The sequence below is a fragment of the Molothrus ater genome, chromosome 1 (assembly GCF_012460135.2).
Source record: "Molothrus ater isolate BHLD 08-10-18 breed brown headed cowbird chromosome 1, BPBGC_Mater_1.1, whole genome shotgun sequence".
In the NCBI taxonomy this organism is placed as follows: Eukaryota; Metazoa; Chordata; class Aves; order Passeriformes; family Icteridae; genus Molothrus; species Molothrus ater.
In genome coordinates this window covers 19,105,465-19,131,672 of record NC_050478.2, presented here as the reverse complement: position 1 = coordinate 19,131,672, position 26,208 = coordinate 19,105,465, and the positions used below count along the sequence as shown (strand labels likewise).

The following is a 26,208-nucleotide window of genomic DNA, read 5'->3' as shown; positions in this document are numbered from 1 at the left end:
TCAGCTGCATGAAAACTTCCCTGACCTAGCTGCCCATGCTAATGCTGATAGGAGGAATGGCCAGGAGGGTTCTTTTAACAGCAACCTGTATATGATCTGTCTTAAGTCAGTTGCACAACTGTAACTGAAGGCAGCCTAATCTTAGGGCTCTTCTGTAATGGTGTTGTCTTGCCTTTAAGAACTCTGGGGCACTACATGTATGGCAGTAGTCTGGGAATCAAACTTGTGTTCTTTAGAAGTATTATTAACTGACTATAACTATAATTAATCGACTATATATTATGGTAGCATATGGTGTGGTTGTGTTGGTATTTTGTGAGTTTTTTGTCCCTCTCTCCCACCTCCCCACATAGTGCGAGGTTCCTTTGTATGCATTCTTCCTCCTGCTGCCCCTCCTTTTATTGGCCTGTTGCTGCTTATCTGACCTTTTAGAGATCACCGTTTTTTTAGATTTTATATTTCTGTTTGGAGTTTGGCTCTGCCTTAGTTGTGCTTATCAGGTTAATGTGGGTCCTCTAGTATCATCTATGGCAAATACAGAGTTACAGTTTTCAGTGATTTCTGAAATACAGCATTATTGGAGAGTGCTGTCATGGATTTTACAGAGAACTTAAAAGTGACAGCTTGAGATAGTAATAGGAGAGGAACATATCATGGAGGCCAAACAACATTTGTCCTGCTCTCTTTGACACTATGAACTAGATTCTTGAGAAGGCTCTTCTTTGCCCTCTCAGAATAGTTTCCTAACCTACAAGCATTTATGCTTTGGGACTTCTTGCTCCAGACATGGTATTTTTGTATTTGATGGAAGATGAGTCCATCACACTATTGAAGTGTTCCCTTCTGTATAAAGTATAAGTTTAGTGTCCATGTGTGGCAAGGCTGATCAGTACGATGTGTCCACGAGTTTCTTTTGAACCTGGTACCTCATGGTTTTATTTGATCAAATTTGATACTTGGTATTTGCAAACTGGGATGGCAAGGGTCAGTTATTCTGTGCTCACCTTTCCAATAGCTCTTCCCATAACCTTTTTGGGTATGCTGGAGAGTACACAGATGACTGCCTGTTCTTGGCTTGGTGATGGTGGCTACTGGTGATGTTATCAGAACCTGAAGTGATCCCATAGAGATAATGGAGTCTGGATTTGTGTGGGATATGTCCTAGTCTGCTTCAGTGTCCCTCCTGTGCTTTCCATTGTCAGAGCCTTAAAGTGACCTTGGGCAGGAACAGCTAAGGTCTGTTTGCAGGTGCTTGTTCAGTCTCTGCACTGTGTGAAAATGGCTATTCTGCTCCTGCACTTACACAGATCATAGAAACAATACTCTTAGCTTTAGCTGAGTGGAGTCTGACTACTATCTGTGGTGTGGCTTATCTGTCAATGGGTTTATCTGTCCTAAGGATTGTTAAGAGTTGACTGTATTTAGCTATACATTTGATTTAATTAAGTTTTAAGAGTAATAGGACATTGCATAGTTATGAGCAGGATGTTTGTCAGAAATTTTAGGAATTAGCTTTGAATAAGTTTTAATACTTTGTTTGCCTAATACCTATGACTGTCTTAGGGCTATGGTTAAGTTTTGTGAGCAAAAAATAACCCTTCCTGCATATGGACTTTGTTTTTACATAAACATGAGGACTTTTCCTGTGTTCAGAGACTGGAATTATATAAACTCCGTTAGGCTATTACCTGTTTTTTTTTTTAATTTTTATTTATTCTTTCCTTATTGATATTAAAAGTAGAAAAGGAAGATTGACTTGAAAAAGCAACTTTTCTTTCTGAATATTTTTGTTGACAGAATTCCTTGATGAATTTGGTTTTCATGTTCATGTTGTGGTTTTAAACATGACTAAATATAAAAGTTTTTTAAAATGAGAAAACCTGATGTGTATATGAGTTGCTTATTGATTTGCTGTCTTACATGTAAGAAGGCTATTGAAAGATTAATTTTCCTTTAGCTTGGTGGATTGGTAAGTGGATTAGTAGTTGGATAAAATATAAACACATTTTTTGAAAAACAGAGATGTAACAAGTGAGCATTTGTTTGAAAACACTTGAGAACTGTTGGCATTTGACAGTTTTGGGCCTTTCAGTTCAGTAATATTTCCTAAACTGTTGCAGTAATTTCCTTTGGATTTTTGACACTTAGTGAGGAGGAAATAAAATCATGACCATTTGGACTGATTACAGCTTTTTGAATCCCAGTTCTTTTATCTTCTCATAGTACTGAGTATGCATTCAGTTTTTTAAGCAAATTGTTCACTTGTATCTAATATAGTGCATCTCGCATTTAAATAGTTTTCTTGCAGTAATCTTTTTCCACAATTTTCTGCAAGCTTAAAAGGTTTGATTTTGCTATAACAAGTTGTTACTTTGAAATCTGATTCCAGTGGATGATGATCAGGAATGCTGTGTAACAGCATTCTTTGTATGACTTTTCACCAAGACTTCTTTCATGCAGCTGCTTGGGGAAAGGCCAGCGAACAATGTGGTGGTTTTATGTCATGGTCCAGACCCTCTTCCCACCCCCTGGCTTAGTGGCAGGATCTCCCAAGTCTATAAAAACATTATATGCTAGGCTTTCCTGTTGCTGGTGTTATTATTAGAATCTCACTGTCTGGTTTACTGTTCTGATGAGTTTTCTTGGTGTTAATGTCTAAGAATGTGGATGGTATAACGTTATATGTACACACTGAGATGTATGCATTTTGCAAGTGCTTACCTACAAATGTTCTGGCCTTTTTGAGCAGATTTACAGCAGTGTGTGTATTTTTTTTTACTGGGAAAGAGGAAAAAAGATAATAAATTTAAAATACTGCATTAATAGAAATTAATGTATTACCATATAAAGTATTGTGTATTTATCATTTATATTACTGATAATCACAGTGTATATGTAGAAAAATTTTAAATAGAGTTTTAGGTGCTTATTTACATATTTCTTCCTTTTGTTGTATGAAAGGATTTCTTGAGAGAGGTGGAAGAAACTCAGTAATTCCATAGCATGCCAGATAAAATTATTAAAGCTATTAGCTTACTCAGTGGACCTATGGAATTTCATCTGTAGCTGTTTTGAAAACAAACTATTTCTTGTGCAGAGTGATTATTCAAAACAAATCAATTCTTTACTTGAGGTCCAGATTTTTCTAAATGGAGTATCTTGTGAAATTCAGTAGTAGGACTTTGTAGGATGCAGCCTTTTTCTTCATAGACAAATAGTATTTATTTTACCTTTTAAACAAATTGTCCATTCTATACCAATGAGGAGGTTGGCTACCAACCACAACAGTGAGAGCTGTAGTGGTTAGTGTGGCACCTTCTTTTTACCTGTCTTCAGAGAGTGGATCAAACAATATAATATGAATAATGCTGTATTAACTATAGCAAACTCTAAATCTTTATTCAGTAGAATAAGGAAAAGACAGTAACTTCAGCTGACAGATTTCTTATCTGCAAGTTTTCTTGTTTTAACAGGAAAGGAAGAGCAGGGTTAAAAATACATGGAATGTCTTAATGAGGAGACACTTAACTAAAGGTTTAAAATAGTGCTTAATATTTTCCTTTGGCAAAGAGTAACAGTAATGGTCTTAAGTACATGTTTGAAAGGTGAATCCAGCAGAGTTGGATAGAGCTCAGCCTTTGGGTCAGTCGGCAGATCTGATAGTTGTGGAAATGGAGGGTGCAATTTCATGTAATCTAGGATAGCTGTTGACCTCTGCTGAAAGGAGGGGACTGTGGTTTTCCCCTGACTGGGTGTTTCTGCACTGATGGTTTTGTATATGATAATAATGTGACCTCAGTGTGGATTGCTTCAAACCATTGACTCATCTTGCTCAAAGGTAAACCATTAAGTTTCCCACAAATTCAGTAATGAGATTAATGAAAAAAATTATTTGCCCTGCTACACAGCAAACTCATACTGCAAGGAGAGGACAAGGATGTACAGTTGAAAGTGAACAGTAAGGTGAGATCCTGCTTTTCAGTGACAATCTACAGCTGAAATGGATTGAGGTATATCCTAATTATCCTAATGGACAACTTAAAGCAACCCCCATAAGAAACTAACATTGCAATAAAGATTTTTTCCATGCTAGAATAATACATACATTCTCTTGGTTTGGGAGCGAGCTGTAGTTACAAACAAAGTAAGATTTCTTTAATGAAGTGTGATGGACTCTTTAGGAACTTAGAATGCATAAACAAATTTTGCTCTGACATTGCTGCATGGTTTGGGGACAGTGATAGTATCCCAGAGCTCTTGTGCTACCAGGCTGGTTCTGTGGCTGGAGTTCAGTGTGGCTTCACAGTGCTGGTCTCTACAGTGCCTTACTGCTCTGCTGCACAGCTTCAGCAATGTCTGTGGCTCGTAGTGGAGTCCCTGCTCTGTGCCTCTTAGTTCATCAGCAAGACATGAGCTTCCCCTCTTGTGGATGGTAGGATGGGTTATATGTTTGTTGCTGTTACTTTATTGTGAAGTCAAAGACGATGAAAACAAGGCTTGAAAACTTGCACTGGAAGGCAGTTTAAAAGTACTATGAGTTTATTTATGAGGAAGGTGCTTGTGAATCAAATTTTGGGCAATTAAGCAGTAGTTGTAAAGGCAACAGTTCAGTTAGATGGGTAACATACTGTGTATTATTTATCTTCTTGGGTTTTCTTTGTTAATTTACTTTGGTAGAGTTTACCTCTACTTGTAGAGCTCTTTGTTGGCAAGAGTCTTGTGTTTGCTGATGGTAGAATTGCTAGGAATTACTTTTCTCTGTCACATTGGGATAACAGATCAACTATTTATTTTCAGCTAGGGGTCTGAAGTCTGAGCTTTGTTACTCTGAACATTAGTGAATAAAATTCTGCCTGCTAAGTATGTACTGCTAGGCTTGCACTGAGTTAAAAATCAGTAAGGCATAATAAATAAAAATCTGAGTGATGATTGGTAACATTTGGATAGATTCTGTGGTGGTAAAAATACATTTAAGTGAAATGCTGCAAGTCCGATATGGTGAATTTAAACTTTGAAGACTTTTCAGCATAAATTTCCAGCTTTTGATATTGGAAAAAATTAGTTTCATTAGTGTTATCAAAGCAGATCTCAGAGTTGCTTTATATGTGGTTTTTCATGTTGTTTGAAAGTTGGTAGAATTTTTTTTCTAAGATATTTCCAAAGGAAAATGCCTTAGTTATATTTCTGTGATGTTTTCTTAGAAAGCACACTGGATTTTTTTGTAAAAGGTAAGCAGCATTTCCCAAAGTTACTGATCTTGAAAATGCACTTGAAGTAAGTATTTTTAACTTAGTCTATCACCAGTAAATAAAAATTAAAAACTATGTTTTACACTTTCTGGATGGAGACACTGATTGTTGTAGAATCTTGGGTTTTTTGGAAGCAAAAGAGGCAGTGAATGTGTCAGCTCCATCGTAGCCTGAGGGGTTTTCTTCCGCAGTTTCAGAGAAGACAATTCTAGTAAGAGTGCACAGAGATAGGCAAACTCGATGGCTAATTTGAATCCTTATGATATGTTTCTTAGGCTTTCTAGTTGAAAAACAAGAAATTAAGTTCATTTTAAAGCAAGCAAGGCAAGCAATATCATCTGGTAAAAATACTATTATTGAGAAGGCACATATGTCAAAAGGCCACAGTTTCGAAGATTGAAAAATAAATAAAATCTAAAAAATCTGAATATAAGGGAAAATTTTAACAACATTTTGCAAGCTGACAGTATCTCTATTTGCAAAAACGTGTCCTGCCCTCTCTTCCAGTTAAAGTTGCCCTGAAAGTGAGATGAAACCAAAAGTAAATTGGATATAAGGAGTTCAGTGGGGATAGTAAGAGTTTGTTAGCAATTACTGCAAGTTTCATAAGTAAAATTTTAAAAGCAAGTACTAGTCTGTGGCCATTTGTCTGGATTCAAATCATACACAACTGAAGTGAATGGTAGCTTATCATTGATTTAAAGAGTAAATTATGTCGTTTATGGAGATGGATTTAATAAACACATTTGGAACAAAAGTGATCTCAAAAATCTCATGGGTTCCTGGCTAAATTTGGAAAACAGTTAAGAAAAAAAATAGGAATTTCTTGCTGTTATTTCTGTGGAATGTTTGGGTGAAGAGGAAAGCTGATAAAATAGTTTCAGTTGCAACAGAAACTAGGGAGAATGTTTTGAATGTTTTTGAATGTGTATAACAGTGCTGTTGGAGTTTTTATTTTATAATTTAAAACATGGGTATACAATGGTATTTTTCACACTTAAACATTGGTAAAGCTTAAAAGGACTGGATTTAGTGATGTTTTTTTTATTCCTGGATGAGAAGGAGGGGAAAGGTGTATAGTTGCTGATGAAATTTTAATTGCCCTAGAATAATGTAGTAAGTGATTTGAATAGGAAGTTTATAGTGCAAACTTTACGGCTTAGATGGAGTAAATGGAAAAATATGTATTTTAAGGTAGTCTTAAATACCACACATTCTTTTAAATGCTTACTTCTCATACAGGCTTCTATGTACAGTTTGGATGGGTGTCTTTAGAATGTTTCTTTGTCCCTGCAGACAAAGAAAGCAGTTATCATCCAGTAGAAAACAGAAGACAAAAGCGTTCAACTTTGAACGTGGCAATAGGTCCTTTATTCTGCTGGAACTCTGATCCCTGTGCTCAGCCGGAGTAGTTGTCTGAAAGAGAAGGAAATGTCAGCAGAGGATCAGGAAGGTGTTTTTGCACTGTGTTATATAGTCAGGAACGCTCTCAGTTGAACAAAACATGACAAGTAAAACTGTTTATAGGTTAGTAGCTGATTCTCTCATCAGTGGGACCAAGGACATCTCTCACACTTGGGCTATAGGCGTCCTTACTTCTGTGCTTATGCTTTGTAGCTATGGTGGCTACTCTCTTGATGCTTTGGAAAATGGTTCTTGTTTGCTTTTTTTCTGTTTTTCTCCTACTCTCTGGATCTTACATGGCAAAATGGAATCTTCTTGACCTCCCTTAAGTATAAAAGATTTGTGGAGGAGTCTACAGACCTTGAGTTAACTGTGGAGATTGCGCAGGACCTTTAGACAACCAGTCCTTAACCACATTTGTTATGGAAAAGTATCTTCCTTACTCTTCCTAAAGGGAATTCCCCTTGACACTTCCAGGTCAGCTGAGTGTTGCTCTCTCACAATTCTGTATTTCTTCACCAGTTAAACTTTCGACAAAAGAATATTTAAGAACTTGTGTACAGGGTGTCTTGAATCCAAGTGGATGCTGGTGCTGGATCTAGGCTTTTTTTTTGGTGTAGGCATTTGAGGCTGGTAACATAAGGGTGCTGCAACCACCCCTCTGGTTAAATTATTGTTGGACATCATTGTGATTTATTATATTATTGTGATTTTCCAACAAGGCCAGATTATCTGGCATCTGAAGGTGCCAGATGGAAACCAGTGGAAAATGTCCCTTGTCCTCAATTCCGTGGGCACTTATTAACATATGCTCAAAAAGTGTTTTAGTGCTGTGGTGCTTCATTTGTTTCATTATATAGATCCTGGCTTTGGTCTCATGAAAGTTAAAAGCCTGTTACTGGCCACAGCTGTCTTGGATGTGTACTTCCTATTTGTAAATAGGAATATATTGTGGTTGGGTTTTTTTTTTTTTGGATAGTGGTGGAGCACTATTCAGTTAAAGTTGTTCCTGAAACTGGTTCCTTATAGTAAAAATTCTTTACCTACCTAAATTTCAGTTCACTTAGTAAGTGATTTTTTTCCCCCTAATGTCTCTGGTATATTTTGTATGTTTACTTAATAATTTTCCATTATATGTAACTGTAACTAGAGTACAGACTTAATTACATATGAGGTAAAAGCTTTTGCCATCTGATTATGTGTAGCCAACTGAAGAAGGTTTATTTTTTTTCAAAATTTCAGTGTCACTTTTTTATTGGTTTAATGGCTTTATTAGATAAATGGTGTTTCTATTTGAGTTAATTTTTTGAGAGAACATTTAAAGATAAATATTCATCATTAACACCATATTAACATTTATTTGTCTTTAGTAAGATGATTCTGGCTTAAGGCAGTTTGCAATTCTTAGAAAAGCCCTTATAAATACTCTTTCCCTGAAGATATTTCAAGTAGACAAGTGAACAAAAAAGGTTGTGGTTTTTATCGGTTTTTTTTTCCCTCAGTCTGTCTGTTAATGATAATTTTAAAATGGTCTCTTGGAACAGGTTTTAAAAGCAGCTCAAGTTGTCTGTTTATACATTTTTTACCCTGCACTTTTATTTGTCTCATGTCTTTTCTGTACAGAATAATTCTAAAGACTGTGAATAAAGTCAGGGAGCAGCACAGATACTGTATTTAGTAGCAGTTGAAACACTAGAAGGATATGTGTGGTGTTTCTGTAACTGTTGTGTGTGTGTGCACTTTCCATTTTTCATAGAAATTGTAACTACCAGTTTAGTAAATGGAGAGGGGAAACACCAGGTCCCTTGGCAGAAGCTGGAGAAGACTGGTGCTTTAAGAAAAGTATCAGGAATTGCTTAATTGCTTTTTCTTCTAAATACCATTCCAGAGTCTCAACAATACTACTGTGAGCAAGCACAGCTTTGTGTTTAGCTCCATTTAAGAGTCAGTACAGTTTGGTGAAGAAATGAAGACCTTTTAGATTCTGTAGAGTAGTTGAAAAGAGAAAATCCAAGATGAAAGCTCAGAAAGATCTGCAGTGAGACAGTATATGGTGGGGTTTGTGTTTAATTTTCTTTCTGTTTTTTTTTGGGGGGGGTTTTATTATTGTTGTTGTTTTTATTTTTATTATAGCATGCATTTGCACAATGATAATTTGCTTGCCTAATCTAATAACCTGATAGATTATCTAATTATTTAAGTCTGTCATTTTATGTCCTTAATGTTTGCATACAAGGAAGCCTGGGCAGGAGGAAAGAAGAATTATTTTTAAAGTTTACTGAGGGTCTTGTGACAAGAGACTTTAGTTTTCTTCTTGGGGAAGAACAGAATTTGTACCAGGTGATTAGCTGCACCAAATTCACTTCTGGATGAGATGATGATACTTGTAATAATTCTATTGTTAATGTCAGTATAGCAATATGTTGGATTAGCTATGTAGCAGCAAATCTACAGTTATGGCATATGGTCCTCCTCTGAAACAAACCAATAGCTCTCAGGATCTCTGTCAAAAAAAGGCTGCCAATTCGTAGGTTTGTTTCTGACTTGGAATTTTCCCCCACCTCCATCCAACCAAATGTCAGACAATTAAGAATATTGGCTTTCTTAAAATGTTGTTAAAGCACAGTATGGTAACTAACTAATCATTTATTGATCCCAATTTAATGAATTAGAATAGGACTGGTTATAGGTATTTGTATTCCTATGAAAAAATGAGTTGGCCACAACTTTATAAATGGAAAAGCAAGAAATTTCATAGAGGGGATGTGAGGGTGTGCATATGTGTTGCAATTTCTATCTACAGAAAGAAACAGGAGTCTATTCAAATCAGAATGATGTTTTTAAAATAAAAATTATACACAGGAGTCTTCTATGATGCTATTCTTGTAAGAATACCAGTGTGGTCAGATGCTGCTTCCTTTTTGCAGGACTTGGAGTAGCTTTTATGCGATGACTGTATTAATCCAAGAAATTAAACAAAATAATCATTTTTCTGTTTGTGTGTCACTGTTTGTATAAATCATTAGTATTTGAATTTCATGGAGTATTACACATATAAATTCTCTCTGACTACATTAAAAAATGTATTACTGATCATCTAAACTTTGGATAACAGAAATGAAATGTAAACATGACTTAAGTGTAATTTATGTCCTTAATATTCTAAACAGTTAAAGTAGTCTGTGGAAAAAAAGTGTTGTAAAAGGTTCTTTGTACTGTAATTGTACTACATTGAAATTTCCTTTAAGCTTCTAGAAAACATTAAATACAATTATAACTTTTTGTAGGTTGGGCTCATGTGGTTTGTGCTCTGTACATTCCCGAGGTGCAGTTTGCAAATGTTTCTACAATGGAGCCTATCGTGTTGCAGTCTGTTCCTCATGATCGTTACAATAAGGTATAATTCTATGTCTTTTTATATTTAATGTATTTATTTTAAAACTTCTGAAATTTTATGGTATTAAACTACGCTTCTTAGAATGCACTTTATATAAAATTCCTAAATGTCTGCAGTAATGCTGTAAGTTTTCTGCAATGTCTTTATGATAAATTGAAGAATTAAGAAAGCTGTATTATTAAATTTAGCTGTAAGGTTATCTGCCATGTCTTATTAGTCTTTAGATTAGGGACTGTTTCGGTAATTGAAAATGCCATGATCTTTGAATAACAGTTTATTTTGAAAGGAATCTGAAATATTTTCTATAAGTTACAATACTATTGCAGCTTATATGAGATTTTATTATTGATTACCACAAAGTCCTAGTGTTTTAAGTGTTGATATTAACATAAATATGTTTATAAACATTTCTTTTAGGACAGAGAGGTATGCTAATATATTAAGGCAAATACTTGCAGACTTTTGCCTTTGCAAACAGCATTCACTTCAGTAGCATTATTTGCTTATAGGAGAATGCTTGTAAGTAATTGTCAGTGAGATGGAATGTTTTATAAAGTGTGAGACTTCAAATAAAAAAAAAGCCCAAAAAGGCAGAGCAATAAACCACTATGTTGTTAGTGTTCTTTATTGATAGTTACATTTTTCTTATTTCACTTGTGTTACTTTCTCCTCACTTAACTACATTGGCTTTTCTATGTTCCCTTCTGCAGATGCAAACTGTCTGAATTTCTGATTAGTTGTGTCACATATTTTTCTTGTGTTGTTCTTTTAACCTCTAGTTTCTTTTTTAAACTTTATTTTATGGTAGTTTGTGGACAATGGAATAAAGTAGGAATAGACTGTGTTATAAAAAAGAGAAAGAAGAAAAAGGCATACATCTCCTCTTGTGTTCTTCCTACAGGGAGACCAGTCCCTGTTCACGTTGCCTCTGTGACTTCTCACACCTCCAACATCCCTTTTCCAAGTTTCCATCTTTGATTTATGGGCTCCCCCTCAATGTTTCTAGCCTTTTTCCTTTTTTCTTTCTTTGGTCTTTTCCTTTTCAGTTCACTTTCTCCAGTTGCTGTCAATGCGTTTTGTCCATCTTATTTACCAGTGTAGCTGAAAACCCAGGAGTCAAAGTCTAAGTTTTTCTTAAGCTTTCTCATTACTGTCTGAGCATCTCTATTGGCATCTCACTCTTTGCTTCCCTCTGCATTTGCAAGAACATGCAACAACGAGATTCAGTACAGAGCTAATAAAATGTTTCTGTTTGGGCACAAAGCAGTAAAGATTTCCTATAACAGATGAGTTTATTTCCTCTCTCTCCTCAATTCTGAGGAAGCAGAACATCTGTTTTCTTTTTCCTTGAATAGCAGTCAGTCATAATTTTTTTTTAATTGGTAGTGTTTCTCCCTTAATGTCCTTCAGAAATTTCATGGAACACTTTGAATTTTGTTTTATCTTGCACTATTTCCATTGATGGTAATTGGATATTGGATGAGTAAATCCTTGTAACTTCAAAAAATGTACTCTGCATCTTTTATTATTACTTGTTGACAAAGTCCATCGTTTGTCTCTCTCTTTAGTCTTTATTAATTCCTTTTCATCATAACGAAAGTTTCTTCTTTCTCAAGCAGTTCTTGTTCTAAATGTATGACGATACAGTTGTGTTTTGCTACTAAAATTCTAGTTTCCATTTTTGTTGTCTATACTTAGTGTGTTTTTCTTTCTCACAAGATAGTTACTAGCACCACACAGTTAATATAGAGAGAGCTCCTGGTGCTGTCCAGCTCTTCGTTCTCTGTGCTCTGGGCAGGTGTTCTGATTGAGGTCTATTTTCCATGTTAGCAGTCAGCCTAAAACTACTTTTCATCAGTAATACAGTTTATTGTGAAGTACAATGAGATCAGTGTCAGAAATGCCAAAGTTTGGGGTCACACCCCTAGCCTGCAAATTATATTATTTTTGTTCTCTGTTTTTACAGAACTCAGATTTCACTGTCATTATTTGGTCTTTTTGGGTCAGGGAGATAGTAGCTGTGCCTGTCAGGGGAATCCAAGAAATGGCTATACTGCAGTTGCTCCAGCAAACCTTCTGAAAGCAATCAAACTGCAGTGCCAGCAGCAGTCTGGTTGTGTCAGTACTGAATTTAGAGAAGTATTGGCTGGCAGGGAACTCCCAACTCTGGCTAAGTCTGTAGCTGCTGCTGAGTTTAGCACTGCTGTGGTTAAACTGCCATGGGTTCCCAAGTAGGCTATTCTTGAGCAATACCCCCCAAACCCAGTAAAACTATTAGTTCCCTTTTCATGTAGCTTGCAGTAATTTCACCTTCTACTCCTATTGCTATTCAAGATAAATTTTGTTTATTTAAATGATACTTTTTTAGATCAGAAATTTTGTACAGCATTTCACTCTGACTTTATTAATTTGCATAAAAATGGAAAGAAAAGCTGGTTTTTTGAGAAATAGTTATGCCAAACAGTTCTTGAAACATTTGTTGCACATTGAGAACAAATGTAAACATGTAATTAGGAAAAAATGACTGGAGTTGTTTCTTTTCTTAGAGAGGCTTGGTGATAATTTAATTCTGTTTGTCAGCTCAGGTTGGAATAGGAGATTTTAAGTATGATATTATTTCCTGTGAAGTTCTGAATAATTCTCTGTGCATGGCTGGATATGTATAGAACACTAGCATATAGAATTGGGGAAAATAGAGGCCAAATAAAATTACCATGAGGGAGAAATTATACTGTATTATACTGTAGACTTTAAAGTGAATATTTTTTAAGTTTTGCTAGGACTTAATACTTAATTTAATGTTTGGAATTTTCCCTGTGCACTTGTTTGCACAGTATTATAATAATATTATAATATTACTATAATACTGTGCAAATATATTTATATTATAATATGCAGTATTACCAAGTACAGTAATCTTAAATGCAAGAAGAAATGCTGTAGATACCAAAGCATGGGACTTGTCCATGTAGAGATATTTGGCTGCTCTTTCCCTGAAGTTTGCCTGTTTCAGGGATAAAACCCATCAAATTACAGAATGAATCCACTGAATGATTTGATTAATGAGTTAGCTATCAGGAAAGCTCTTCTTACACTGTTGCTTCCAAAAAAGAAATGAGCTATTAGTTGCTCTTCTTTCCAGAAATTGGTTTTTCTTATTCCTTGGGTGGTTATGCATGGAGAATATATATTTATTTTATGTCAGCTTCTTTTGTCTCTTTCAGGTTCATTTGAAACTATGTGATAATTTTATATAATTACTGCTTTTAGGAATGTCTTTTAAGAACTGATTTAAAGATAAGTGCATTTGGAGTTTCTTCATTCGCCTTGTAGTGAATGCAGCTGGCAAACTTTTCTTTCAGGACTTGCTGCAACAATGAGAAATTTCTGTACAGTTCCTAGGTTTGATTTTGTGATCAGAGAATGCCATTGGGTAGCTGTTATGCGTAAACTATTTCTGAAATTACTTTTTGCCTTATAATTTTTTTGTGTCATCTTCCCTTCTGTCTTTGCTTTTGCAAAGAAGGTTTACACTTTGAATCTTTGAAGGGAAAATACTGACAGTAACATAAAGACAGCTGTGCAAAATATATATTTTGCCTTTAAAGGAAGTAAGATATTTGTTTGGTTTCTGAGTAAAATTTTCTTGCTGAATCAAAAGCTTTTGCTTCTTTTCCAGTGAATTTGGGAGAGTGCTCTCTTTTCTTAAGAGCTTTGAAGAAGAGTGCAGCTGTAGGTGGTAGGACACAGTTTTAAACTTCCACATTTCAGAGGCTTCAGAGGTGTAGCATTTGTATGGATTTGCAAATACATGCAAATCTTCCTTTGTGAAAGAAAGGCAAAGGTTTTCAGGCTTCTGGAATTGTTATGTGTCTAAGAGAAGGTACAAATATGAGAAGCTCATCTGTAGAGAACTTACTGTCTGTTGGAACCTTCTTTGTCCCTGTTTCATATGGAATACCAGGAAACAGGTTTAATGCTTCTCATGACTTTTGTAGGAAAGTTCTTTGAGCTTCTTAAAATGAGTAGTCAGTCCACCATGTTGCATTTAAACTTGTTAATAATGTAGCTTGTAGTCATTTTTCAGTCATTTTACTGTAAATTGCTCCAAGAGGTCCCAAAACAGAGATCCTACGTGTAGGGTAAATACTGAAAAATGGGAGTCAACATCTCTGCTAAGTGGAATGCTTGTATTGCTTTTCTTCAGTGATGAAAAAAACTGTAAGAACTTGAAACAAAACTTTGAAAAAAACAGAAAGTAATTGGAGATTGAGTTTTATGGGGTTTATTGAACTCTCTGTTTATAGAGGTATCTTACTTTGAAGTTGCTTACACTTAATATAGTGACTCAGATGAGGTTGATAGATCATGACCTTGTTCATTCCTAAAATCTAAATGTGTCAGGTCATGGTATGGAAAGCTAAAAAGCAGCCAGTCTCAGACCCTGTCAAACAACTGAATTATCAGTGTTCACCACCTTGAGGTACAAAAGAAGCAAGGCAAAGAATTAAGTAGGATTATCCCCTTTCTGATCTTTTAAATGTTAGGTTATAGGGTATGATTTTAGGATATATTAGCTTTTAAAGTAGTGTGGAAACTGTACAAGAATTACTCTCCTACCTTCAAGTCTTGCATATTAACAAAAAATGCTTTAGTTAGCTGACACCTCCTGTTAAAGTTGTTCTTAAAACCTCTGTAACAGGCTGTTCTGATCTCAGAATTTCACTCATTTTCCTGTCTAAGACTGGTTTTGCATTATATAATTTTTTACAAAAAATTTCAGCGGTCTCCTGGTCCATTTTTTCCACTATGTTTTCTGCTACCCATGATTGTTGTTGTTTGCATTTATTATTCTACTCATTCTCTGTCTCACTAAAAGGAGGTTGTGATAAAATTGTTAGTCAGATAAAATAGAGGCAATTTTATTTTTTGGCATAAAGAAGTTTCTCTTTTCTCATTAAGTATGTTATAATGAGGTTTCTACAGAGGTAGGAGTGCCCTTAATGTTTAATACTCAGTAAAGTTCTCTCATATAAAAACAAACATTTAATCCACCTCAGTACTGGGTGATACTTTCATTAAGAATCTCTTCTAAAATTGTTAAATTTTACACATGAATGTGATATTATATAGAATCTCTCTAAATGCTCTTTCAGTAATTAGGACAGGAAAAAGTGAAAAGAGATTTAGTTTTGCCTGATTTTTTTCCATGGAATGCTGGTGAGAGATTGTAGTGACACCTATTACAGTAGTGAGCTTCCATACAGTATGTATCCATATTTATCAGCCACTTGTTAAAAAAAGAAAAAGTATTGAATAGTGAGGAAGAATTTGGATTTTAAAAATTTCTTTCTTCTGTTTTACTAAGAATGTTTTTGAAAAGATTAAAAATTGCCATGGCATCCCAGTAAAAGAAATAAATTGATAGAAATGCTATGAAGAGATTTCCAGGTACCAAATAGCTTGTTTTGGAGGTTGGAATGTGTTTGGTATACTCATTCAAGCTTTTTTACAGAAGGTTCTTGATTGATTAATTTACAAGATGTTTATAGGGGTGTCCAAGTCATACTGAAATAGTCATCCAAACAAAGCAGAGTTTGGTCAAACACCAATTTAATTAAAAGTAGCTGAGCATCATATGAATATTGAAACATGCTATGACACTTGCAAAATTCTTTGCACCAAATGTACAAATAAAATTTCAAGTTTGCAGGCTTTTTGTAATTGTGTAGATATATATACACACACACACACAGACACCATATGGCATATTACACCATTAGGCACTCAGTCTGATGTTTCTGAATTCCACAAATACAGGTTATATGAAATGAATATGAAAATGATTGAGAGTTAAAAGGACATCAATGCAAACTTGAAAGCAAGGACAGTTGGGAAGCCTAATGCTACTAACCCTTGTCTGTTTAACCCTTTGGCTTGTTGACAATGGTATGAAATGTAAGCAAATTAGTAATTGTACTGCCTTAATGTTGGTGAAGTGTTACACAAATCCCAAGAGTCTACCAGGTGATCTCCTTTTGCTAACAAGCATGATTAGACTTTCATAAAGAAGTTCTTAAACCACCTTAGCTGCAAAATCCAGTAGTTCTCAGCCTAGGATCTCCTGTAACAGAATTTGTTTTGTATACTTCTTATGAAATTAAGTATTTTCTCTTTGATAGACATGCTATATTTGTGATGAACAAGGCAGAGAAAGTAAAGCAGCCACTGGTGCTTGTATGACATGTAATAAACATGGATGTCGACAAGCTTTTCATGTAACATGGTAAGTATATTTTATTATTTAATATCTCTGATGTTCCAGAAAGAATCAATTCACACGGTGTAATGAATAAGCTCCTTATTTAGTACATCTTTTGAGTAAAGAAATACAGCAAAATGGTTTGGTTTTATAATAGTGTTTACTAACAATATGGCAGTGGCAGCATAGATTTTGCTGTGAGCTGCAGAAACAGTCTGATAATACTCCCTTGGGTGGTATTAAATGGTGTGTGCTCCTGTGAATAAGTATAGGGGAGTTTGGAGTTTTTTCTTGGTCTTAGCTTATTTTTCTTAGAGGATGTTTAATAGGATATGGGAGTATGAGGGCATTGTTTTTTAGCATTGCCTGCTAACTGATTTTGATGTTTACTTTTGGTAAATCAGTGGGAAAATTCCTGAGCTGTATGTAAAACAGCACTAGACTCACCCTTTCCAGTATAGATTTCCAGACATTTGGGAGTAACTCACTTCACTGGTTTTATCTAAATGGTACAGATCATCCTGAACTATTCAGATTTCATGTGTTACTGCTGGAGGAAAAAAAGCTGTGTCCTCCACCATCTGATTCATTCCACTTTAAGATACTTAGTTTTCCGTGCGTTCAGGAGATATTTGTTTCACTTTATGAACTTCTAAAAGAGGCTGGATAATTAGATTAAACGACATGTCAACAGGTAAAAGGAAGCAAAAAGAGTTCCACTCCAAAATTTGCAGGCATTATTTGTTTCTTCAATTTCAGCAGGAGTTATTTTACAGTAGCAGGCAGATTTATCTAGGCTGTCTAGCTACATAATCTGTGGATTTACCTGTTTTATGACTGCCCCAGTATGCTGCTTCATGACCAGTTAAATGTATTTTCTTCAGTGTACCCAAGTGATAATTTGTATGTCTTGGAGATCTTGAAAGGTTTAATTCCATTGTTTTGGTGCTGATAATCTTGGCAACTCTTCATTTTTTTAAAATTGTTTGACTACTTTGCAGGTTTTATTCTTTCATAAGCATCTGATTTTTCATTGGATGTGATCAATGTCAAGTTTCTTTTTATGGTGAAAATGGATTGTGTTCCTCAAAGCATGCATACCATGTAAAGGTATTACTTAGAGATGTGAAAAAATGTGTACATCCAAGTGCTTGTATGAAAAGGTCTCTTTCCTTTCAAACACTTGGGTACATACAAGAGTCCTTTTCATCTTCTTACTTTATTCTAAGACCCTGAATGCTGTGAAGAGCATGAGACCTTAAGTTGAAAATTAAAACAGCTATCTTGCCACTTTTTAGAATGTTTTGGTTCAGAAACATGGTCTATACTACAAAATTATATCTAGCTGGAGAGTAGTAGTATGGCTGGATATAATTAGAGGTTTCTGTAATATTTAAAAAAATGGAAGAAAAATGTGAAGACTACCAGAAATCCAGGGCAAGGTGTATCAAATTGGGATTATCAGAATGATTGTCTAATGAAACATGAGCTTCAGTGCATGTTTTTTGCAAGTGAAGCTTAGAAACAATACATCTTTGCTTAAAGACATCCTCTTAATTATTTTTTTCTAGTTGGTATCAGCTGCAGATTTGCATGTATTTAGTATTTCTGGGTTTTTCAAGAACATATTTTTAAAAATCTGTGAAAATGAACCACATAATATAATCTTTAATTTTGACTGTACCATTGCATTATTATGATGTCTTGGTTTGAAAGACAGGTGTCTGCCAAGGAAGGCAGGAGCCTCCCTTAGAATGGAGAGTATTGACCCCCTCCCTCTGAATTATTATAACTTTGGAATTAAGGATCTTTCAGGCAAGGATGCGTGAAAAGGAGTAACAGTTCTTTACTAGTCTGTGTGTGTATAACAAACAAAAACAGTGGCAGCAACAACAAACCAAAGCACAAACCAAAGGACAAGCCAGCCGGCAGCCCCAGTGAGCGCTCGGTCAGTCCCGCCTCGCTCCTCGGACCATTTCCCCGTGGGTGCAGTTCCGGGCCCGGCCGGCAGGGGCGCTGCTGGCTCCTGCCCGGGGGCGCTGTGCTCAGCTCGGGGAGCATGGCGCGGTAATGGCGGCTTGGCCCAGACGGGAGGGGATGCAAGAGAGGCTTTGCCTTGCAAACCCCTTGGGGCAACCGATCCTGGTGCTCCAGCGGGACCCTCGGAAGCAGCGAGCTGGAACGGCAGGGACGGACACAGTCCTGGAGTGGTAGATGAGATTATTAGGAAAATTAATCCACAAACACCAGAGGTTTATGTCCAAAAAGGAGACAGAGGAGTCTTTTTACTTTATTCGAATAAAGGGAGAGGCCATGGGACATTCCCCTGGGATCTCTCAATTTTTTGGAGGACGCAGCCTCCTTTTTATCCCAATTTCCCGGCCGCGTTTCCCTTCTCTCATTCCCCATTGGCTGAGGTACTTGAAAAGTACAGATTTCCTGGAATGCCTGATATATCAAGAGATTCCCCTCTAATGTATACTCTCCCTTTTAATTTTTAATTCTTATGGAATTTAGGGGGTTTTTCTTCTCCATTGTTTCTTTCACCTTTCAAGGTCTAATTTTATTTACCAGCAAACCTAAAGTTTTTTTGTAAAAGCAAATATCTTTTTTCCATTCATCAATCAGTGGAGTCCTTCCCATTGTTTCTTTTATCTCCCAGTGCTAGTTTTATCTACCAGCAGACCCATAGCTTGTTTGTAAAGACAAATCCACTATTCTTCTCAATATGTATCAGAAACTCCGCAGCTGTAGCTGGAACCTGCGCATGCAGGGGCTGTGGGGCTGCAGTGCAGCAAAAACCGAGAGGTGGCACAGAAGATGGGCGGGCGGCAGGGCAGTGGCATCGGCCTCTCGAACAGGGCAGGGAGTGATTCCCTGGGGGGAGGGATGGGGGAGACTCGCGGGGCTTCCCCTCAGCAGTACCAGATGTGAAGGAGGGTCCCCTGTTTGGTGAGGTATGGTGCCAGTAAGGGCCCAGAGCAGCAGCCGCTCCTGCGGGCGGCTCACGGCAGAAGAAAGGCAGCAGGAGGCTGAACCCCGCAGTGGTGACCAGTTCTCCCCACAGCGACTGCAGCCTCTCTCCCCTCCCTGTGCGAGAGCTCTCTAGAGCTGGCAGCTGCCCCAGCCCCCTTTTCCCCAGCCCCCCTTTTCCCCAGCCCCCCTTTCCCCAGCCCCCTTTCCCCAGCCCCCTTTCCCCAGCCCCCTTTCCCCAGCTCCCTTTTCCCCAGCTCCATTCTCTGCTATCTCTGCCCTTCCCAGAGAAACCCTCAGATAAGAGAAACGCAGCCAGGTGCCCTCCTCCCCCGAGTTTGGCAACTTCTTTTTTCTCTCTTAAGTAACCAGTCGTCGTTGTCTCCTAGCAACATATGGGAGAAGATTCCCTAAGGGAAAGAAACAAAAGGAAAAATCCTAAACTCTGACGTGTGGGAATGAAAATTATATGGAAAATTTAACAATATTTGGTTTGTCAATATCTAAGTTGGTTTTGATAAAGAAGATATATCAACATTACAAATGCTGAAAAACAAAATTGTTTTGTAAAAATTATACTAGAATAAGGTAATAATTGGTCTAGTCAATGCAATTTGTAATTGTTGATCTTTTTAAAAGAGATTACTCTGCCACAGTATTTTAAACTAGTAAATACAGTTTGATTTACTATGTAATTCAAGTTAGATTAAAAAAAACCCAGTAATTTTTACTGCGAATCACAGATGCATGTATGCAAGTTCTGAAAAACTCTCTTTGGAACTACAGTATGGTTTTGTTAAAAGCTGTTCTTTCCTTAGATAATTTTTTTGCTTGAATTTGAGCTAAGAGTCATTGTAGATTGCTTTGTTTATTTCTTTGTGCAAGTAGCTGCATAGTAAATGTAGATGTGCTAGCTGTAAGCTTGTGTGAGTGGCTTAAAGATTCTGACAAAAGGCAACAGGCCAAAATATGAATTATATATGTTTTTCCCTGGGCTACAAAGGTTGGTTGTGTGTTCACATGCCACTGGAAGTTATTTGTGTGGAAATCTCTTACTAATTGCAGATATAAGGAACCATATGTTATCAGCTGTGATATTGTGGTACAAACTGGTGTAAAATGGCTTTCCTTGAATGTTGTCTGGTTTATTTTTAGTGCACAGTTTGCAGGACTTCTTTGTGAAGAGGAAGGCAATGGTGCAGATAACGTCCAATACTGCGGCTACTGTAAATACCATTTTAATAAACTGGTATGTATTTATTAAATTCTATAAATAAATGTTACTGACTTATTTTTTATTCTGAGTTGCCATTAGCATTAGAAATAATATTTTCATGTAGTTCAAAAAGTAGGTTGTATTTCATTAAAACAATGTTTTAATCACAGTTCCAGAAGTGCTAGCTGGAAATGTTTTTATAAGTGGTTACTTTATAGATGTGTGGCTTTTCCCCCTCTGCCAGAAATAGCATGCACATTTAGTGGGTTTTTTTCATTGAGTTCCTGGAATGTTTTCTTTTGCTATTTGTTTAGGTGCCTTCTAGGAATTCAGTCCATTTTGGAGTAAACTAGAAAATACTACTTCTAGAGAAAAAAGAAGCACTCCATATTTTTCTGCTTCTATTACTCTTCTGCCCAACCTCTTTTGTTCTGTCTCTCACTGTGCGGCCAGTGAGTATTCCCTTCTTGTAGGTTCTCTGAAACACAACCTTAAGGAAGTGACCTGAGGTTTAATTTTTAAAAAACAAACAAGAAAAGAAAAACATTGAAATTTCTCAGTTAATGCAGAAGGTTTTGGATCAGACCTCTGGAGTCTTTCACTTTTTAATAGTTTGACAGTTCCAGATATCTGTTTCTGTGTACATGTGCGAGTGTGTGGACTTGAGGGGCTTACCGATGTTGAAAAAATGTTATTTATTAATAATAAAATATGCAGACTTATGTTCAGATATGCTTGTAAATATAGTTTAACGTGCAGATTATTTTTCACTGTTAAAAAGTTGAAAACTTGGTGTGACTTTTAGGTTGCAGCGGGGTAAAAACACAGGACCAGTCAACAATTTAGTTTCTAGAAGATTAGCTTGGTGAGGTTAGTTTTGTGCCTTTGTGAATACTGATGAATTTGCTTCATAAGGAAGACAAGTCAGGGCTTTCTAGGCCCTTACTAAGCTAAATTTTTTTTTTTGCTATTTTGAGCTAAGTATTTACAAAAAAAGTGAAAACGGTCTCTTATTTAGTGGCAAAGGCAAACCTTTACACTGTTATGCCTTTGATTTGAATGTAGCAGTGCTGCTATGATTGAGAACAGGTATGTTTATTTAAAACCCAAGTTTTATGATAAAGACATAACTCTATATTTGACATACAGTTAGTTAGCTTTCCATTACAAAGCTGTAGTGGTAAGAACAGTAAAGACTGGCAAGATTGTTTTAAGTGTTTCAATTTTTCTTTAGGATTGTTATGACTGTTAATGCCTGGTAAATACAGGTGCTTAGTATTTACTGCTGAGGATGGTAGGTGTTCTACATCTACTATTCCACTGAAAACTACTGTTCTACATCTACTATTCCACTGACAGAAGAGTGCCCTGAAGTGTCTTTAAATGCTTCCTCAGTTACAAGAAAACCAACATTTAGAACACTGGCCTAGCATAAAGTATTTGCAGTCCTGAACTAGGTTCTCAGACATTACAGAAATACAGGCAATTACATCTGCCACTTATAATCACAGACATGACTGTAGCATTCTTTATCCTGGTTTTTAATCCATTTTAATGAAAATATACCAGACAGATCGCTTGAATAATAAATAAATCATGAAGTCACCTTACAATGCATTTCAAGCATGTGTCAGGGCATTACTGTGGTTTCATGTGATACTCATTTGAGCAGCATCTTTTTGTTTTATGTTATGAAAACTTGAAAATGTGTCTAGCATCTTTTAACCTTTAAAAAGTGGCATATTTCATTTCTCTGTGGAAAGCATATCTTGCAAATTTGTGAGAGGTGTAAAAGTTGATACAGGGACAGGCTTTTTTCCTGGTATGTATTCAGTAGTCTTGTGAATTTTAGTGTCAGTAATTAGTCAGCTTTCCAGTAACTGAAGCACTGAAGTTTGTTTCCTCAAGCAATAAAGCATCTTGTCAGTGGAAATGCTTTATACTTTTTATTTATTCAAATGATTCCTTTTCTCTGTCCATAAATATATTTTCTCTTTTTAGAAAAAGAGCAAACGGGGATCTAATAGGTCATATGATCAAAGTTTAAGTGATTCTTCCTCTCACTCTCAGGATAAACATCATGAGAAGGAGAAAAAAGTAAGTGGATTTGTCGTTGCTAATTATGTGGCACATCTGCTTAAAAGTAGCCCTTTCTGGTAAATTTAATTTTGGCTGAAAAGCGTGAAGAAAATCTTGTTCTGAACCACTGAATAGTAAATAACACGTGATAAACCATAGGTACTGGCATCCAATTAGGAAACCTCTTCAGGTGCATTTGTACATGCACTTCTCTATTTCTGTTTGCATTCAGTTTTGTGATACTGAAACATATCCATTGGGAAGGCTGTTCCATGCAACTTACTTTGCTTTAATTTTCTGTTAGAGCTTTTCTTGTATACCCTTTGTGACTACACCAAGAAGAAAACCAGCAGTACAGATTTTAGCAACTGTGTGGATAAACACGTGCATCTAATTCCTTATGTTTCAACCTGTTATATCTTCCTCTCATCAAAGAACTGACAGCTCTTCTTCAAAATGTGACATCTTGACACATTTTACTGGTACCAGTGGTCGAGCCCACTGTACTGGCAAAATACCTTCTTACTCACCTGGGAAATCTTGCTGTGAGTGTACAAAGAACATAACTGCTGATTTCTAATGTTGCCATACTCTTTTAATGATCTGACTTTGCATATTATTAAAAACTAATTTGAAATCTATCATGATTACTATTTTTAGGTCTTTATTACTGATGCATTAACAGTTGTCTGTAGGAAGTTTGTCGTCTAAACAGAGGGTGATAACAGACACAATAATTCAGATATGCTTTGGCACTTTTTTTAGGCCTCTAAGAATACATACAAAGCTGCTCACTAGCACATGTCCTATACAAGTAGCTTAATAGGATTTTGTGTGGATGTGGGTAAACTTAGTTTTCCATTATTAAAAATCATTACATAAAAATTGGAATCAAAGAATCTTTTGACCAAATGTGTATTATACAAAGGAACTATATTTATAGAAACGGGAAATTGAATAGCAAATGTCATTCTTTAGACTCTTAGTCTCCTTAATATTTGATTTGGATTTTAAGATCCCTTCCATTTTGGATGGATATTGATTGCCAGTTTTTCTTGGATAATCGTAGAAAAAATCTAATCTTTAGACTTGTTTAATGGTGTACGTGAATCATTCTGTCTTTATCTGGTAATGCAGATATCTGGTTGTGTCTTTATCTGCTTGTACCTCTAAATATAAATTTAGGGCTAAAATAATAAAAGTATGGGGTTTTGGCAGCCTTCTTTTTTCTTAGTAACATGTCGGTAGAAAAACCAATTTTGAATTACACACTACAGAATTAGTTGCACGATAAACCCTTACTAATATTTGCCATGTTTTCTTCTTAGTTTTCACTACTGTCATATTTTAGGTCATGTTTTATCAAAGTGCATGCATGGATTTTTACTCACACTGATAAAACTTGTAAGTTGGTTGGTTTGTGGCTTTTGTTTTATTTTGGGTGTTACTTTCTGTCTTTCTTTAAATGAATTTGACTAAAGATACTATGCTCCCCAGGTCATACCTGTGGGATCTAGAGGGCACACTTGGAGGGACTTTCAAAGGGAGTGTATTCAGTCAATGGTGTCAGCTATTTTTTCATCTTATGCTGTGTATTTGATAAACTGTATTAAATATCTTGGAGGAGTAGGGCAGTTTTTTAGGGTGGCTTTCCTTATTTCCTCTTTTGTAAATCACGTGAGAATCTAGATTTTTGTCATATTATAGTAAATATTTATATCTTTCTTCACTGATACAGTAGTGTTTGTGTGTGTGTGTGGCACCCAAATCCCCCTCAAGACCACTGTAGTTTCTGCTGTATCTTTCATCTCCATTCTTTGGAAATTTGGATGATCTGATCTGTAGGCATCATTAAAGCTTTCTGTTTTGCCAAGCAGTAGCTGTATGAGTTGTGGTTTGGAACCACTTTTCTTCCTAAGACCTCAAAACCTGTCCATTTGTGCATGTGAAGTATTACACTGCAGTAAGAAGCAGTTGGTCTGAAATGTTAATATAGGTAACTGTCATTTTTACAAACAGGCTCAGCTGAAAGCCTGTGTTTCCCTTCCATAGTGTATTTAGTCTCTTCTGGGCATGCTGCCAACAAAATTGGTAACTAATATGTAAGGGTATAATAATAAAAAAACCCTGAACAATTCTAACCAAACCTTAGGTATGATTTAATTTTCATGATGATGTTGAAGCTACAGAACAAATAGCTTCATTATATTCTGATTACTACTGCCTAAGCATTGTTAATTTCTGTGGCAGAGATGCTACCTTGAAATGATTTAGTGATGAGGCTGTGTCCCTTCTAAAGAGAATTAGTAGTATGTCACTTGACATTCCATTAAAATATCCCTTTTCTTCAGGGCCCAGGTACTCACTCAGGCTTTCTTGGGAAAACTTAGGCCACCATGAGGCTGTGGAAGAATGCCTTGCTTTAATGTTACTGGCAGTCTTATGTTTGGAAGGACTAAAGAAGGAACTAAACGTATCTGGAATTAACCTTTGTATAATTAAAGTCTTTTTTTTTGCCACTAACATGAAAAAATTAGGCAACATTACTAGCTTTGTATGTTTATGACTTCGGAAAAATCTGAATATATTATGTAGTAATTAACTGCTGTATAGCAGCTGGATGACACAGGTGCCTTTTCTACTAGAAGTGCTTTGGTCTGAACTGAGCAGGAAGAGAAAATTTAAAACTCTGCTGTAGTGGCTCATATAGTGTAAATTAAACAAAAATGGGCTTGTGACTCAAGACTGCAGATGTCTAAGAAATGATTGAAGAGGCAAAAAGCATAAAATAGTAACAAAGGGCCCTCTTGTCACTATCACAGAAGTTGGAGAGCTTTAGAGGAGAACCTAAAATGCAGGAGCCAGGATAAGTGTCCTAAACACTGAGCTACTAATGCATGGTGGGCATCTTTTTGCTGCTTTTGTTCTTAAAGAAACATGACAGCTTTTCTGATTCTGTGGGTAGAAACTGGAACACCTCAGAACAGGTTGTGGCTGTGTGTCACACTCGCTGTGTTCCACCATAGCTGGGAGTTTGGTTGTTAGGCCCATGGGAGGGGGAGATTTAAACCATGTCTCTGCATTGAGAGTTCCCATAGGCTGTGTGCTGGTTTGGAACTGGGCTTGGAACTGCCCAGACTTCGCCTGTGTGCTGTGCAGGAGCCTGTGCTCATGTGTCAGGGTAGTGAATTTCATTTGGGAGAAAGGTGCTGGATGCTTTTTAATGAGTTTAATGAGCTGTGTGAGCTGTTACAAGGCGAGTTGTAAATGCTCAGATCAAGTGTTCCTGGGGCATTTCTTCACTGTCTGCACAAGTGACTGAGAAAAGGTAAAATGGACCTGCTATGCATCACAGAAGATTCTGTGGTAAAAATTGGATCAGATTGCAGGTTTTTGGGTTATCATTCAGTGCATAAGCAGTGGTTTCTTTTTTCTCTTAAAAAACAACAACAAAAAAATCTTGTTTTAGTCCCAAGGAGTCACTTTATAGTGCTGTATAGACCGTTTTAAAGATGATTCTAATTGTGTCATTCCTCAGAATTGCCTCATTTCATAAACTGAATGATGCTACTTGAACATTGGGGGTTTTATGTAACTTTTTAGGGGGAAAAAAGCTCCAAACTCATCT

The 26,208-nt window shown here is 36.3% G+C and overlaps 1 protein-coding gene across 3 annotated transcripts in view; it reads left to right on the top strand.

Moving 5' to 3' along the window:
* The window catches only part of MLLT10 (MLLT10 histone lysine methyltransferase DOT1L cofactor), a 133,388-nt gene that overhangs the window by 34,418 nt on the left and 72,762 nt on the right, over positions 1–26,208 (top strand). For 2 of the 3 annotated variants that reach the window (XM_036402195.1, XM_036402204.2), the window contains 4 exons: positions 9,941–10,050; positions 16,233–16,336; positions 20,441–20,534; positions 22,503–22,598. In XM_036402195.1, the coding sequence (XP_036258088.1) occupies positions 9,941–10,050; positions 16,233–16,336; positions 20,441–20,534; positions 22,503–22,598 (404 nt within the window). The remainder of the gene's footprint in view (positions 1–9,940; positions 10,051–16,232; positions 16,337–20,440; positions 20,535–22,502; positions 22,599–26,208) is intronic. The other variant, XM_036402211.1, reaches the window with a different exon arrangement.